This window comes from Ambystoma mexicanum, chromosome 6q (genome assembly GCF_040938575.1).
Source record: "Ambystoma mexicanum isolate Mex_15411 chromosome 6q, UKY_AmexF1_1, whole genome shotgun sequence".
In the NCBI taxonomy this organism is placed as follows: domain Eukaryota; kingdom Metazoa; phylum Chordata; class Amphibia; order Caudata; family Ambystomatidae; genus Ambystoma; species Ambystoma mexicanum.
Window position 1 is genome coordinate 1,195,793,999 of NC_090937.1, and position 16,811 is coordinate 1,195,810,809.

A 16,811-nucleotide genomic window follows, 5' to 3' on the forward strand; every position below is an offset into this window, starting at 1 on the left:
AACAGAACAATTTATGAATGCGAGGAGTGCGAAATAGCTACAGTATTAACAATCTTCTGGTCTAGAGAGTCCTGTCTACTAGACTCTTTGTTCGGAGGGGCAAAGGATATAGAATCTAGATACATCCTTACTTCTGCCATGCTTAAAGAATCAAATGGATGATCCTCATAAAAAGTGGCAATTCCTCTGACACCACAGTCATAACGGTGTCCATAACAAAGTAGCAGACAAGGTAACAAAGGAATCAGGAGAGCTGGAACCAGTATAGTTTCAGTTGATTTAACGCCCAAGGTCAATCGTACCTTAAGAATTAAAAAGGATTTAGGAGGCGTCAAGGATCCGGTTGTCCTAGGAAGACATTCTCTATTGGGTTTGGGCACACTCTCTGCTTCCCATCCAGGTGCAGGCCATTTAGTTTTCCGAACTCTTTATACTCTTCATGTAAGCCTATCCAAAACAGGGTGATCTGCGTCACATCGGGCCATTAGGATTCGGTTGCTAACTGTCTGAACCTTCACATGTGAGTAATGACGCCCTGGGACCCTTGATGGCGCTCCAAGAGCTGGTTTTGTGCCGAGGATGCCTTGTTGGGTGATTTGAAGACGTCAAAAATTGGCCTTTTTGAACTCTGCAAAAACAGTCCAACAGCGGACTCTGTCCGGAGACATAAGGGACAGCCCAGGCCAGGGTGGTTCCAGTCAGATGGCTGATGATGTAACCAATCTTGGCTTTATCCGTAGTGAAATACGTTGGTCGAGTATACATTGCATGGTGCAATGATTGCAGAACTCAGTCAACTTCTGTGGGTCTCCATCATATTTCATTATGCTGGATTGTCCTACTAGATTCTCGGTATATGCCATTGAGGCTGATAAAGTAAGGGCTCCACGTAAGGCAGCATTTTCAGGGGGCAGGAAGGTGAATTCAGTACGCAGGACTCGAAGTTCTTCCCTTAATTCCTGTATGGCCGCCATGTCTGGTTCAGAATCGGTCAGGCATCGCAATCTGTCAAGGTGAGCCCCCCTCCTGAATATCTGTGTGTTAATGTTGCTGGCGGTTGAGGATATGGCTAGAAGGTGGCATCCATCCGGTCCTGTGGCTAGTGTGATGTGGAAATCCACCTCCTAACCCCTAACCAGAAAATGGCAACCAGTGAGGGATAGGAAGCGGGTCCCCGGCATCACATAAGAGGACTTCCCACAATTCACTTGGTACCAGGCAGTGAGTAGCACTGTATGTGGGAAGCCAGAAATGCAGGAGAAAAGCAGGAGAAAAGGATACTGAAGTGCTGGAATCTGAGCGAGGAAAGGAAGAGGAGAGTGTACCAGACTGGCCAGCTAGTACGTATTCCTAGGCAGAATTCCAAGTAAGGCAAGGGCAAGGCAAAAGCTAAGGCAGGTAGGACTGAGCAGAGCTCATCAGTGTTTCCCCCTAGAGAAAGGTTGCAATGCTCTGGCTGCAGTGTTCGCCCCTGGCTAAATACTGTGGTGTTGCCATTACCATGGACCAAGCCATCTCCGCCGCGCATGCACAGTAGGCTGCCGCTGGTCCCACGAGCATACGCAGTTCCCCCAACATGGCGGCCCCCACAGGAGGAAGAGACCTGAGCCGTGTACGCCTGCAGGGGCGATCGCCGAGCCGCCACTTAGCCTGCCACAGCAAGGAGACGTGGTGGGTATAGTAGGTGACAGTGCGGACAGCTCTACAGCTGCTCTTTTAGTGTCCTTTGTAAATGTGTGGAGGTAATTTATAGTGGACATTTTGAATGGTAAAGAGATTTGGTCTAATATGCTCCCCAATGAGAACCAAACTTCAAATCTCACTGACAGATAAAGTTCCCCAGAGTAGCCCACTTAGATCGTTTCTGAATTGTGTTAGGACCAGGGATGTCAATTCACTGGCATGCCATAGGTAACGAAAGAGAATGTATACACAATAATATTTATGCGTTTCCAAATAGACTAAAGCAGAGAAAAGTTTGCTTGTTTTCAACAAGGGTGTTTCTCAATATATCATAAATCTAGTCATGATATGCCAAGGGCAAGCCCACCAAAGCTATCACTGACCAGGGACACTATCCTCATATTCTCATAGAGACACATATGCCCAAACGGTGTCATAAAATGCTAAATCGGGAGATGAGCCCATGTTAATCTTTGTATGCCAGTTATACTAATCATATACAAGGTACAGCCTCGGATGACCAGGTGTTACCATCATAGGCCATTTGCAGCCTCAATCACCAAAGTACTGACATTCTACACCAGGTAAAGCTTGCATACCCATGTGCTGCTATCATTGTGCAATAGCAGCTTTTTTTTACTGAGGCGCAGCCATTGGGTCACCATACCCCACCACACTGACTGAAGGATTTAAGGCTAACTCGGGCCACCCAGCATTTGACCATTAGATTAGATATAGATTTTAGCATTGGGCACTTGCCTCTCTGAGCTATTGTATCAGAACACAGAAATATCATTACGTAATACTAGTTCCAGTAAATGAGGACGGTCATTAATCATCAACAAACAATTCTGCCATCAAACCTCAAAACACATAATACAAGTCATGTTTGCTTTACTGTGTAATTGTGTCTTGAAAATGTAAATGCATACAGACGAGATCAAATGTGCAAACCTTTGTAGAGGAAACATGAAAGGCATATTGAGTGACTTATCCTCCTGTAATATGAACACCCCCTAATGCAACATGCTTTAGGAGGTGAAGTAGCTGTACAGTAGCTGAGAAATGGTACACACATCATATGTTGTTCTATGGTTGAATTCCTTCTAATCACAGTTTATTAAAGCTACTATGTGGAGATGTTCTGTTTCTGGAATCAGATTTAGTCATTGCATTTGAGCTAGTTGCTATCAATGCTATATTAATTCTGTCTCTGGAAAGCCTCCACTGCAGAGGCATTTAGCTGTTCCTGTTCTGTGTGGGTGGTGGTGCCACTGCTGTTATGCTATTCTTATTCTATGTGAGGGGAGCTTGTATCGCTTAACTCTGCTGTGCAATTTCTTTTTGATGGGAATATGGACTGCTGAGGCCTATGCTGTTCTCATTCTATGTGAGTCTAGCTTGTATTTCTGAGACCCTTCATTTACCTGTTCATTGTGGGGATGCTTGCACTGTCCCATCCATGCAGTTCCTTCTCTATGTAAATGGAACTTCTACTGCTGTGACCTACTACTTATATGCAAGAATCTTGTATTGTTCAGAGAGACCCACAACATTCCTATTTCATGTGACAATAGATGAATCTACTGAGTTACATCCCATACCTTTCCCATTTTAGGAGGGAAGTGTGCACTCGTAAAGCTTGTGTTGCACCTATTCTATGTGAAGGTAGTTTCTACAGGTGGGCTAATTTCTTATCTGTTTGCTTGCTTTACCTTGCACCGATCCACTCTACCTCTTCTTCTTGATGAAAGCTTGCATTGCTGGTGCCCTGATCCACTATTTGTGTTTGTGTGCGGGAAGCCTGAACGGCTATTACTCAAGCTGGCCTGTTCTGTGTGAGCAAAGCATTAAACAGGTCATGCTGCTTTTGTTCCCATTGTTTGAATGCAGGGGAAGCTCACAATATTATTACTCATCTGTTCCATTTTCACATGGTGTTTATTCTACTGCACGCTGTGCTGCAGATGTTAATTGTCAGAGAAACCTGCTTTTCTGCCATGGTGTGGAAAGCTGTCACACGATAATGACAGCTTTCCATGATAATGAAGTTAAAACTGTCTTTACAGTTTTAACTTCCTGCGTGCAACGGCTTGATGCCACATACCTGTTACTCTCTAGTTAAGGAGAAAACCAGTTTTTATTCCATGAAATCACATTTACTTTCAAAGTTTAAATAGAGAGTAACATATTCCACAAAAGATGCAGTGGCCATTTCACTGTGACTGAAGTGTAGTGATGCAGTTATTGACCAGGGAGCATGTTGAAGACCCGCCCCCCCCCCATGTATCTCAGAAGAGGTGAAAATATACAGTGAGGAAGGACACAGTTGAAAGGGAAACATGTGAAACCAAGCGTTAAACACTCCCGGAAATGCTGCTGCTACACAATTAGTTTGTTCACATGACATTAGTGAAGAAACTAAAACTAGATTGCATAGATCACAAGTAGTGTGCACACCAATATAGTGAGGAGGTAGGTTCCAGCAGAAACAGTTGAGGGAGTCACTACACTGTTAGGAAGTAAACATGACAAAACTATTGCCATTTTAAAAGCACAGCAGAACACATGCCTTGGAAATCAAGCTGGGCCTCAGAGATTAATTGAAACAAATATAGTTACATTCTTCAAATCTGGAGTGACTGCATAGTGGCTAAAGTGGAAAGGAATTTCAAGGCTGCAGCAATCAGAAGGGAGGTTGCACACAGAAACAGCAAAGACGAGGGAGTGATTCCCAGGCTGGCGAGTACAAGGCAGGCAGCATTTAATGTTCAGGTGTGTACAATCAGCAAGCCAAAAAATACCCTGGTACCTGACATGATGGGTCTGAGACCCATATTAGATTCAATACTTGAGCTCTTTGTAACACGGCATTGAAGCCAGAGACTCGAAGCATGAACCAAGGGCTGTCATATTCTGTTTATGTAGGGATTAACCAGCCGAGGATTACAACAAGAGATTAATCTAAGCACATCAAGTATTGGATCTAATATGGGTCTCAGACCGATCTAAGAGCGTTGGATATTGGTGAAGTAGACACTTTTGCCTACGCCTGGCGGGAAAACCGTGAGGGTTTACTTTGTTTCAAGAGAAATCGTTTTGGCTGACTACATGGGATCAATACAATCACGGAAAGCTGGAACATAGAAGCCACTTGCAGCAATCTATTTTGTTGTTCTTGTTACATAGGCCCAGCCTTGAAAAAGAACCAAGCATGTTGAAACACGTGTTGGCTTCCAAGAGGGCCGCACATATGACTTTTATATGACTTTTATATGTTGAATATGTTGAATTAAACATTTAGTCCAACAGGGGCATTCTCAATACATCGTTGGTATTGCATTTTCATTTGGTACAAGAATACTGAGTCATTAGAGTCTAATTTGACATTGGTTCACATGAGTGGAGTGCCAGCGCACACTCCATACACATCCATTTCCCTTAATAATAATATAGTCTGGAATAAACTAGTTCCCGTTTGTGCATGGTGAAAGAAGAATCACATTTGGTAAATGTATGCATTTAGACATATGATGGCTTTCTAGTCTACAAACGCTCTGTCCAAATATGCATGACAGATTTTAAGCGCCTACTGTAGGGTGAGTCGTTATTGTGATTCACTGTAATGTCCATTTCATTATAAAACTGATTTATTCAAAACAAAACACTTTAAAAATACTTTAAGGCGAGCATTAGTGAGATGGCTGTAACAGAGCACTTAAAGCTGATCGCGTCCCTCTAGCCTCCACCAAGCTCTTGCTATGAGGCACGCCGGAATGCTTATGCTTCTCAGAATTGTGCACATGTGCTTGCTGTGGAAAGGATAATCAGGTTGAGTCAAGAATGCTCTCTTGAATGAAAAGGAGAAGTGTTAGAACACACCTCTAATAGATATTTCCCTGTCAATTGTGCCCTTTAAGTTGTCGTTTCTAGAGCCAATTCCAACAGTGAGGGTTCTAGGAGAAACTCAACTATGCAAAGTATGCAAGGTGCCATACCTTAGAGCGCTTCCTTTTAGCTGGTGCTGAATTGAAACGCTGTCTCATTTCATGAGGTTCTTTAAATATTCCGAACATATCCTGATCTGCTCCTTGTAACATGGGCTGGCGATGTTTTCTCTTTGTTTATGTTATTTATGTACATTTTGAACCACACTTTCTGCCAACCACAGTGTCTAACAATAGAGGGCACAACATATTGATGTGGGTTTGACCTTCGATTTGACCTTCGAAAAACGCAATTAGGCTTGTCATAATAGCTGTACATATGTGAGTAGCTGACGCATTTTTAGACTACAGATAAACCGTCCTTTTTCTTTCTAGGATACCTTTTATACCAAAGCAATAAACATAAATACCATTGGTTGATAACATTTCAGAAATCAGGTCATTTTATTTAGTACACCTGCATTTTGTTACTGATCAAATAAAATAAGAATGCTGGTATTACTTAGTGTGCATGCATGTAGTTGTGCACGTGCCACACTGCAGATCTAGAACTACAACAAACTTATCAAAGCATATGATATTTATTTTTATTCTCTTAAATTTTGCCAGAAACATCTGATGAAAATGCACCCGCTGATGATGATGATGATGATGATGCATGTTATGAGGTAAGATAGAGATTGTTGTTAACAGTTAAGAAAATGGTCTGTGTGTGTGTAAATAAGTGCATCGTTGTGTGAAATATTGTAACGCGTGCAGTATTTGCTAAACTGGGCTATTTACTGAAACATCAACCGTTATGCATTTTTGATCCCAGCTGTCTTTCAAAGATTATGTTCATATGTACAATAGTTTCTTAGCGTGCCCCATGGTTAACTTCATCACCATCAGACTAATGCATTCTACTGAATAAGTAAATGACTGCCATAGTACACTTCTAATGTTACCAATAGAGAACATCCCCTTATTACAGGTTCTCTTTCAATGGATTGTAATCTATTTTATCTTACATTTATGTCATAAGTTATGTTATGACTGATGCTATTTTTTGACCTCTTCTGTGATGTCATCAGTGTGTTAAAGGACTGTGTTACAGGGTGTTTAAAATGTGATGGCAGTAGATTACAACAACTGTTGAATTTGTGGTGTTTTGTTGTGCAAAACCAAAACCTCAATGCCAATTGAGCTAAAAGCATGCCATTGAATTTCAAGGCTTTTGTTATGTTGAATGTGTTCGATGTATATGTCTCTTAACTAAAGTTTTAATCACTGAGTGCTATAGTTTTGTTATGCTATATTACCCATCTCGAATACTACTACAAAGTTTTCAGTATATATCTTGTTTTGTAATCTATAATCTATAATCCCATAACTATTCCCTGCTTCATAACATGCACCCTCGCTGCTCTTCCCCCACAGCAATGCCACTCTCCTCTTCTTTACTCAAACACTTCCCTTGACATGCCCACCAGGCATGCACACATCTTACAGGCTAAAACATATCAGATATCATTGCACCCCAATAAGATACACCCATAAGGCTCCCACACAACCTCCACCTAATCTTATCAGAGATGATTTAAAAAAGCATGTTCTTTCACTGTGTGCCTTGAGACTTCATAATATATTCTTAAAATCCAAAGGGGAGATCTACTTTGATTCGTTACTTTGAATACTGGGTATTTTAGTCTTACATTGAGGATGTGGAAATTTAAACTATAAAAAGGCTCATTTTGCTTGAAATTTTCATGTTCGCCATACCCATATAATAAAGTAATACAAATGTAGAAAATAGTCATCTTGACTTTGCCCATAAAGCCAGTAACGCCCCTTTAAGAAGACCTGGCCACATGGTCTGGGCCATTATGTGACAGTATGTTAGAATCTAATCTTGTTGCTATTGCATATTACACCTATACTGCTACTGATATAACATGTATATGTTGACATGATTATACTATCTATGCCAAAATATGTCTCTGTAAATATTTCATGACGATGACAATACCTTTCATGGTGTGGGCACTCACAATCAGGTTGTTGGCGTGCTCCCAGTGTGCATAGACAAAGACAAATGCCAACGCAGACTCAATCGACCCCACACAACCGCTCATTCAAACACACACATATGCACACTCACACTCACACAAACTCTCATGCACAAATACACACATGCAGACATTTGAAGAATCATTTGAAGAATCATTTACTCACACGGTCAAACAGACACACATGCACACACTCTTTTAAACTCTACTCTTTTGCACACTCACACAAACCCACACACAATACACTCAGCTTCCTCTTTGCAACAAATAGCTTCCCTTGCTTGCCAAAGGTTCCCTTCACTGTTGATTCATATTCTAAAAGAATGGAAGGATTCAGTTCAAAGCAGAATTATCAGAAGGGGAGGGAACGTGACCTAACGAATGTCTAGGGCAGTTTTACAATCCAAGATCTTGGCAGGCCTTTATATAGCAAGGTAGAGTTTTCTTGCACCTTGAGGACCCTGAAGGAAAATATATAATGCTATAAGATTCGGGGGTGAACTCGTCAAGCCTCCACCATCCAGTGATGTATTTAGTACACGAGGACATCTGACACCATTACCGCAAGAATAATTAGGTTTCGGCCAGTTATTTGTCAGCACGTATGATTCAGACATTTGAACTAAAAATGTGTTATGCTGTTTGCCAGATCTGTTACTTTGTATTTTATGTCTAAATCTGAAATGTTTTGTATGTTTGTAACACCAGTGCTTATGATTTAGTTAATGCTTAAAGACTCTAACACAATTACTTATGAGAATGACCACTTTATTTCTTATATTGTGAAACATGTATGATGTTTATTAGTTTACTGTTTACATTTGAAGAATTAAAAATACTCTTTTTTGCAACCATTAAGAAAGTGGGTGATCTAAATCAGACCCTCGTATCACAGACTCCGATAAATTATGGAGCTGCGTTGGTAAGTTACTCTTGATACACTTATTTGAATTTACAACAGGGATTCTCACATTTTGTTTATTAGGCCTCTATATTAAACCTGGACAAACCCCTTTTCAGCCAATATGACCATAGACACATGGCCTAAGTCAGGCAGCAACTGTATTTACACTAGAGAGGTGCAGTCCTGGCCTCTGAGTGCTATCTCTCGGCAGGAGATTTACAAAAGCCAGCTTGCTCAGTCAGCAAGTGTGGGATGTTTGAGAAGGAGTTAGAGTTGTGAGGAGATTGTTGGAAGTTGGAAAGAGGACATTACAGTGAGGAAGTTGGAGGAAGATAGTTACCATCTGGAGGACTGACAGGGGAGGGAGAGAGAGATAACACAAACCATTTGGGGCAAGGAAACAGAAATGCAAGAGTGAAATATATAGTTGATAGACATGAGGCACCCCTACTATCCACAGAGACCAAACATGTTGCACCTCACCAGATTGGTTAACAGCAGACTTTAGAGGTGGGAGGAGGTACTAGAGGGAAAAACCCCACCTGTGTTCAGGGAGACTATATCAGGGGTACACATAAATCAGGCATCCCGGGGACCAAGACTTTTGAATAGGAGGGTGGTCAGGTTGCATAGGGCCCCCAATCACAGGAGAGTGCACCAATTCTGGGAAATATACATCTCTATCTCAAACGTCTAGAAGAGTCTTTAACAGTTTGTCAAGCCTGTAGATTCCTGACATCACAGTGGTCATGCTACGGACTTCATGGGAATGGGTTTGGAAACCCACAATGTGAAGTCAAAAATCAGGGAAGTCATCTGGACATTGGAGCAGGATCAGGGCAGGCCATGTCAAGATATTTGTAAGAGATCTTTCAGTTGCTCCTGAATTCTTTCAATGTTTTCAACAAATAACTTTTTTTTAAAGAACCACAGCCTTGTGTCTGCACACTTTGTGCCTCCCACACATGCTGCTTGAGGCTGGAGACTCTGCCTATAATACCAGTAATGCTTCTTTAAGAAGAGGTGTCCATGCATGCTGTGCCCTTATATGTCCTTGTATGTCTGGATTCCCACATAAGAACACACTCATGTTGGCTTAGCCTCTGTGGGATATTTCAACCCACTCATCCAAGCCCTACAACAGTACTGTGCAGGGCTGGCTGCAGAAACATCAGAATGGCCACTGGAAAGCATGTTGCTCGCTCAAAACCAGCCTAAAATGCGCAGTAAAAACCGGAACAATAGGCTGCCACCCACTTTTGCCTATATTAGTGAGCACAGGAGGTCACTGCCTAAAACCACCATTGGGCTACACACACAGTAGCCTGAACCATTTGGGAATAGCAATACTGATTGCTAAAAGCAACCTAGAGCTGTGGGGAATTCATTATTTTTTTAATGTCAAAAATTGCTAAAATAAGGGCTCACCAAAACCACTAAAAAGATCCCACCTCCGTGTTGGGGGGGTCAACATCATTCTCCCGCAAGAATCTACATGAATCTGAGGTCCACAGAAGTGCATCTATATCTGAACAAAGTATATTTTGAGGATTGCTTACTGGTAAGGCAGCTGTCAAAAATGGGTGCAATACCGGTGCTTGACACTGACCGGCGCTATCGATCTAAATTCTGAACGGAGACCTGTATTTCTGAAGCTAAACAGGAACCTGAGTTAGCTGAGACTTCAAAAGGCTGGCTGTTCATGGGAAGCCTTCATACCTAGCTTTCTCAGCAACAGCACAGGAAATCACATGGTCCTGTTGATTAAGAGGGAGGAGAATTTCCGTGCAGCCTGGAGAAACAAGACAAAGGATTCTTTCAGCTGAATAGGATATGCTGATTTGGGTGTGCCTGAACAACACTGCTCTGGGGGAAGGCAAGACATCTGATCTCTGAGTCAAGCCAAGTTTCTAGGGGCGGAGACAAACAACTGTGGGTTCAGAGAGTCCAGCAAATATATGTTTTATGAGAATACTGATAACTAGTTATACCAAGCGGACAAAAATATACAATTTGGAGATTCTTAATATGAAAAATCCACTCACAATTTGAGACTAAGCTGGACGCTGTGGGATGTTCTGATGTCTAGCTCCGTAATTATTAATATTGTGGGTGCAGTGTTCATGCTAGAAACCTAAGAACTTCCAGTAATATGCTCAGAGAGGGTGTGTACCTCCGTGTAAGATTTGATGTAAAATTAATATTGCAAAACCCATCAAAAGCGCAAAATGTTGTCATTTCTGAACCCAAGCTCGTAGAAACATGTGACTTGAACCAAACTGTACCTTAAGCAATCTGTCATGCAATTTAGGTAATATTAACAAGTGGGGTATATTGTAAATATGTGTTTTATGAAAAAGAATATATGTTGTACGGACACAAAGGGGAGTGTTCTTTCCTTGAGCCATAACAATGATACCTGATGACTCATTCTCACTCACAACTCCAGTCTCCAGTCAGAGGACAGTAAATCCTTTAACCTATCAAGTCCTCGGTGGGTTGGGCATAGAAAGTTAGCCTCCACACCCCCTTTGAGAACACATAAAAAGAGACTGCTGAGACCTAGGTAGGGACTCATTTTTTCCACTTCTCGATTCCTGCACAGCACACTGCCTGACCATATCCAGAAAAAAAACTCCAGACACCTGAGGCTCCAGAATTTAGACTCCAGATAGACTCCAGAACCAAACTCTAGAACTAAACTCTAGAACCTTAAGCAGGGGCCAAACCCAAAAGATGAACTCTTTTCAGGGGCCCCAGAATCCAGCAAACTAACCAAACTATTTAACAGCTGGACGAGCTGTTTGATTCTTGCTAGAACCCTGTGCCAGACCCATATCCAGACCCAGAAAGCAGAGCTGTACCCAGAACCTGGCAGACCCAGACCAGACTGCTGTGCAGTGCCGATAGCAGACCAGAGGCCCCGCTGTGAGCAGAACCAGTGCCAGAGACCATCCGTGGCGAGAGAACCACAGCCCAAACCTGACCAGATCTGTGATGAGGTCCATTCCCTTCCAAAACGATGAGTGAGTATCTAGAACTGTCCAGAACCCATCTCTTAGTTTAAAGTAATCTTATTCAAACCATTTAAACCTGTCCAGAACTGCATAAAAATTGTGTGCCCATTCTGTTATTTCAATGCTGCAAAAGTGTCATCTGTTGTTCTGAAATCTTGACTTCATTTCTGAAAATCTACCTGCACAAAAATGCCTGTATCTACCATACGCCCTAGTGAGCCCTAGCGAGATTTAACTGTCATTTTAAAGCTAAGAAACTAAGCTTTCCAACAAAATCAAAACGATCGTCTAACTCCTTATAGTTCTTCCGAAATCACGGTTTACACACTCGGAAAAAGTGCAGCGAATTGCAATTTGGCTGAATTTCACCATTTGTAAAAATAGCTGCTTCTTGCTTTCCACTGCTGAAATTTGTTTTCAACCTGATAATCACTCCTGAATCATTGCTAGTGTTGACCTGAACTATTTCAAAGTAGCTATCACCTACCCTGAATCTCCTATAGGGAATTAAAATCATGTTTAGCATATTTTTCACTTCATTGCAATCACATTTAAAAGTATTTAGCCTATTTAGTATATCATCCCTGTTTCTCTAAGCTTGCTGGGGGGAACGGGAACTGAACTGTTTCTGATTGTATTCCTGAAAACCTGTATGCCCTCATTTCCATCTCTTCATATTGCATAGGGGTGGAGTGAGTTGTCACAAGGGAAAAAAGTTATCATATTATCTCTTGTTGCATCCATATCGAGTTTTATTTCTGTTCCTGCATTCTTTCCATCTTGCATTTCCTTGAACCGTAAAAGTATTCACTGCTACTTTATCCTTCCTATTCACACTCTTTTCTGATTAAAGAGTTGTCGCTATTGTAATATTACCCAATACTGATCACGGTTCATATTCATAAGTGTGCTATCAAATATTAATTTATTCATAAAAGTGTGATATATATATATATATATATATATATATATATATATATATATATATATATATATATAGTTTTTTTTTCTCCAATAAACCTTTTAATTTGCAAAACAAACCTACGTCTTGGCTCAGTGAGGTCAGGGGGATTCAAAGAGAGGGGCGTTATATTAGGGTTTATCATCCAGATTTAAGAACTTGACATAAAAATATATGAATAAGGGCTTCCATTGGGCATCCCAGACTAGGCATTGACTTAGTTGGAGTGCTTGATTGAAGTCACTTACACCTCTAATACCTGACCTGAAGTCTTTTCATCTTAAACACAGGCAAGTGTAATGTAAATGGCACTCTTCATATGGGTCAAACAATAAGCTGTTATTTGGTCAAATCACTAAACAATTCCATCAAGCTATTCATGAAGCCAAATGTGTCTTTTACACCAAGAAAGTTGAGACTGCTCTGAACTACGTTATTCTCATTGGTTTGGTGACTTTCATCTAAGTCTTCCCCTTTGGCAGGCGTGATTCCTTCTCAAATGCTTTGTAACTCTTTGTCCAACCTTTTAGTTACCAAAAATGAGGACATTCGCAAAAACATTTAATCATAAGACCTGAGTGGGGACAATTTGGCTTTGGCTGCACAGGACGCTATTCTGATCCATGTTTGGCCTTCCTTTCCTGTATCCACACCAGAAGCAATTCTTACTGCTGCCAAGGGTCTTAAATCAGCATCTACTCTTGACCCTATTCTCCTAGGTGTGCTCAAGGACATTATGCCAGGGTTTGCCATATGGGTGACTCAGGCAGTGAATTTCTTTTGCCAGCCTGGCTCTATTCCAATGGAATTAAAACAGGCTCTTATTATGTTATCCCTCTTCGTAAAAAAAAAAAAATGCATTTAGCCCACTGTGTTGACTAATTTCTGACCCTTTTCAATACTTCCTTTTTTCATGACACTCTTGGAATCTTTGATTTCTCCCCTTCTTTGTCTGACTTTCACCCTGATCGAGGCACTGAAAGTGTCTTGGTCTCAGTGGTGGATACCTGGCCCAGATGGCTGACCAGGGGGAGAGGGACCACTGATTTTACAAGATCGTTCCGCTTCTTTCAACACAGTCAACCACTCCCTCTTGTTCATCCGCCTGGCCTCACCAGGCCTGTGTTATCCTGGTTTGCCTCTTTCCTGACAGATAGGGGCCCATCTCTTTCCCTTCCTCCTTTTTGCTCTTCTTCTTATTCCTTGTCTTGTGGGTACCTCAAGGATCTGCCTTGTCTCCTACACCATTTAATATTTGTATGCAGCCTCTTGTTAGTCTCATCCACTTCCATGGCTTCCACTGTTACTCCTATGCCGCCGTCACCCAGATTATTGTACAGGTCAATCTCAATCAACCTGTGGTGTCGTTGTGCTTTAGGGAGTGTTTGACAGCTGCGGGTTGTTGGATGTATAGCAAGTGGCTTAAGTTGAATGGAGACAAGATGGAGGTTCTGGGGTGGTTCCCCCTTCCATTTATTCTTTGTTGACTCCTTCCTTTTGGTCCTCTGGTTTAAGTTCTTTTCCTACACCAGTGATGGTTGTTAAAGATTTAGGATTTAAAATGTCTGCCTTACTGTCTGTGGCAGCCCAGGTCAGCACTATATGTCAAGCTGACCACTTTCATCTGAAGGTTCTCTGCAGAGTTTTGCTCTGCCTGCTGTCACATCTTTGTGCTCTGGTTGTAGCTTCACTTATTCTAAGTCACATTGACTATTGCAATTTTCTTTTTTTGGATCAACCGCTCTATCTCTTAAGCTTAATGCAACTTCTTCAAAACTGGACAGCTCGTGTTGCTACTGACACCCCATATGGTGCTCATATTTCCCCTGTGCTCCGCTCTCTTCATTGGCTCCCTGTTGAAAAAAGGGTTGATTGTAAGTCCCTATGCCTAGTTCACTAAATATTTGATGGCGAGGGGGCTGAGTTATTGAGGGATAAGTCTATTCCCTACATCCTTGTGTGTCTTCTTTGCCCACAGGATGCCCGTTTGATCATTGTCCCTCAATTTCGGTTATCTAGATCTGGAGGGTGGGCCTTCTCTGTCGTAGCTGCTAAATTGTGAAATGCAGTGTTATTTTGTTTTAGGACGACTGAGAATCACTATGAGTTTAGGCGCTCATTGAAAACCTGATTTAGTGGTACTTTTTGTGTTTCTAGCGCCAGGATGCCCTTTGGTGGATGTTCGCTATGTAAATACATATAACATAACACTACCTGCAATGTTCTGTATAAATAAATGCGCATGCTGGTTGTGCCAATACATGTTTGTGTTCTTACGTAAGAACACACTCATGTGGGCTTTGCCTCTAATACCTGTAATGGCCATTTAAAATTCATGCTAGTAAGCTCACGTAAGAACAAATGTTGTTATTAAGGTAACTCTAAGATGACATGTCCTTGCTGACTTTGACAATATATGCCAGTACACTCAAGTAATAATACTGCCATGTTCGCTTTGTCCATAAAGCCAGTAATGCCACACCAAGAAAAAATATCAATGCTTGCTGTGTCCATCTGTTACAGTATTACCACAAGTAAACACAATCGTGGATGCATTGCCAATGAATCCAGTAATGCCATTGTACAAAAAATGTTAAAGCTAAATGCACCAATATATGCCAGTGTTTGCAAGCACTCTCTCAAGTCCACTTTGCCCATAATTCCCGTAATGCCTAGCTAAGAAAACATCTCCATTCTGGCTGTTCTTTTAATTTGTCCACAATGACAACTGTAAAGACTGGAGGGGGTATCTGTTCTTCTGCCCTCCATATATGATATGATATGATATGGCATTTAAAAAACGCCTATACATATTTGTTTTAAGGTGCGACGAGGCAAGGGAGGGGGAACAGAGGGAAGACAGACAACGAACCTACTAGGCCAGGTGTCATTCAGATTGGGCAAGTGCATGTGAAGGAAAAGGAGGAAAGTGCGGTGGGGGAGGAGGGAGGAGACAGTGCAGTACATGGGTTAATAAAATAGATAACAAAGTAAAACAATGGCCAGCGGATGGCAAGTGCAAGGATAAGTGCAGACGAAAGGTGTCAAGTGCTGGTAGTGGGACTGTAGGGATACAGAAAACAGTCCCCAAGTGCGGGGGTTGCCAGGAAGGCAGTGCAAGAGTGTGACTGGTGGGGGACAGGGCCTGGGCCCGAGATCAGAGGGTGGCCAGGTAACCAGTGCAGTTTCAGTATCAGCCAGGAGGTTAGCAGGGGAGAGGTGGAGAAAAAGCAGAAGCAAAGAGAAAGGTTTTGAGGTGCTTCCGGAACCGGAGATTATTCTCCTCAAGTTTCAGGGAGGCAGGGAGGTTGTTCCAGAGGGAGGCCCAAGCCAAAGAAAGAGATCTACCACCAACTTGTTGCTTGGAGAAGCATCTGACCCGGATGGAGTTGGAGGCGGATGAGCGAAGAGCTCGAGAAGGAAGATATTTAGGAAGAGAGAGTTAAAGGTATTGAGGCCCCAGGCCCCAGAAGGCCTTATGGACAATACAGAGAGTTTTGAACTTAATCCTCCCAGCCACTGGGAGCCAATGCAGCAATTTCAGTCCTGGAGAGATATGATCCCTGGGCTTGAGGCCAAGGACAAGTCTTGCAGTGCTGTTCTGGATGAGTTGCAGAGGGCGGAGAGTAGAAGCAGGCAGATTTAGAAAGAGGCTGTTGCAATAGTCCAGCCTAGAGAGAGCCAGAGCTCTGGAGACATTGAGCTTCTGGGAAAGGAGGGGAAAGGAATAATACCTCTGAGACTTCTTAGAGACGTAAGAGAAGTGAGGAGAGGAGGAGAGTGTGGAGTCGAAGATGACCCTGAGGTTCTTGGCGTTTTCAGGTGGGAGCAGGAGGAGGGCCAAGAGAGGCCAGCCAGAGAGTGACAGGAAAGGAGGGAGTGGGTGTGCTGATGAGAAGAGTCTTAGTCTTACTGGCAATAAGGCAGAGTTGGATGGTGGATAGACAGTCAGAGATGAGAGAGGGAGAAGAGGTGGCTGAGGATAGCCTGTAAATGAGCTGAGTATCATCCACATAGCACTGGAGGTTGGGGCAGAGCGTGGCAATGCAGTGGGAAAGAAGTGCCAGGTATTGGTTGAACAGCCCGGGAGAGTGGTTAGACCCCTGGGGACCACCACAGGTAGAGATAGAGATAGAGTGGAAGGACCCTATTTGAACCTGGGAGGGTCGAATCAGAGAGGAAAGAAGTCAGCCACGCCAGGGCGTGAACGGTGATCCCCAGGTTATCACAGAGACATTTCAGCAGGATGGC

The 16,811-nt window shown here is 42.4% G+C and overlaps 1 protein-coding gene across 3 annotated transcripts in view; it reads left to right on the forward strand.

Moving 5' to 3' along the window:
• ARAP2 (ArfGAP with RhoGAP domain, ankyrin repeat and PH domain 2) overlaps positions 1–16,811 on the forward strand; it is a 1,740,202-nt gene that overhangs the window by 262,618 nt on the left and 1,460,773 nt on the right. For all 3 annotated transcript variants that reach the window (XM_069631830.1, XM_069631832.1, XM_069631831.1), the window contains one exon: positions 6,240–6,298. In XM_069631830.1, the coding sequence (XP_069487931.1) occupies positions 6,240–6,298 (59 nt within the window). The remainder of the gene's footprint in view (positions 1–6,239; positions 6,299–16,811) is intronic.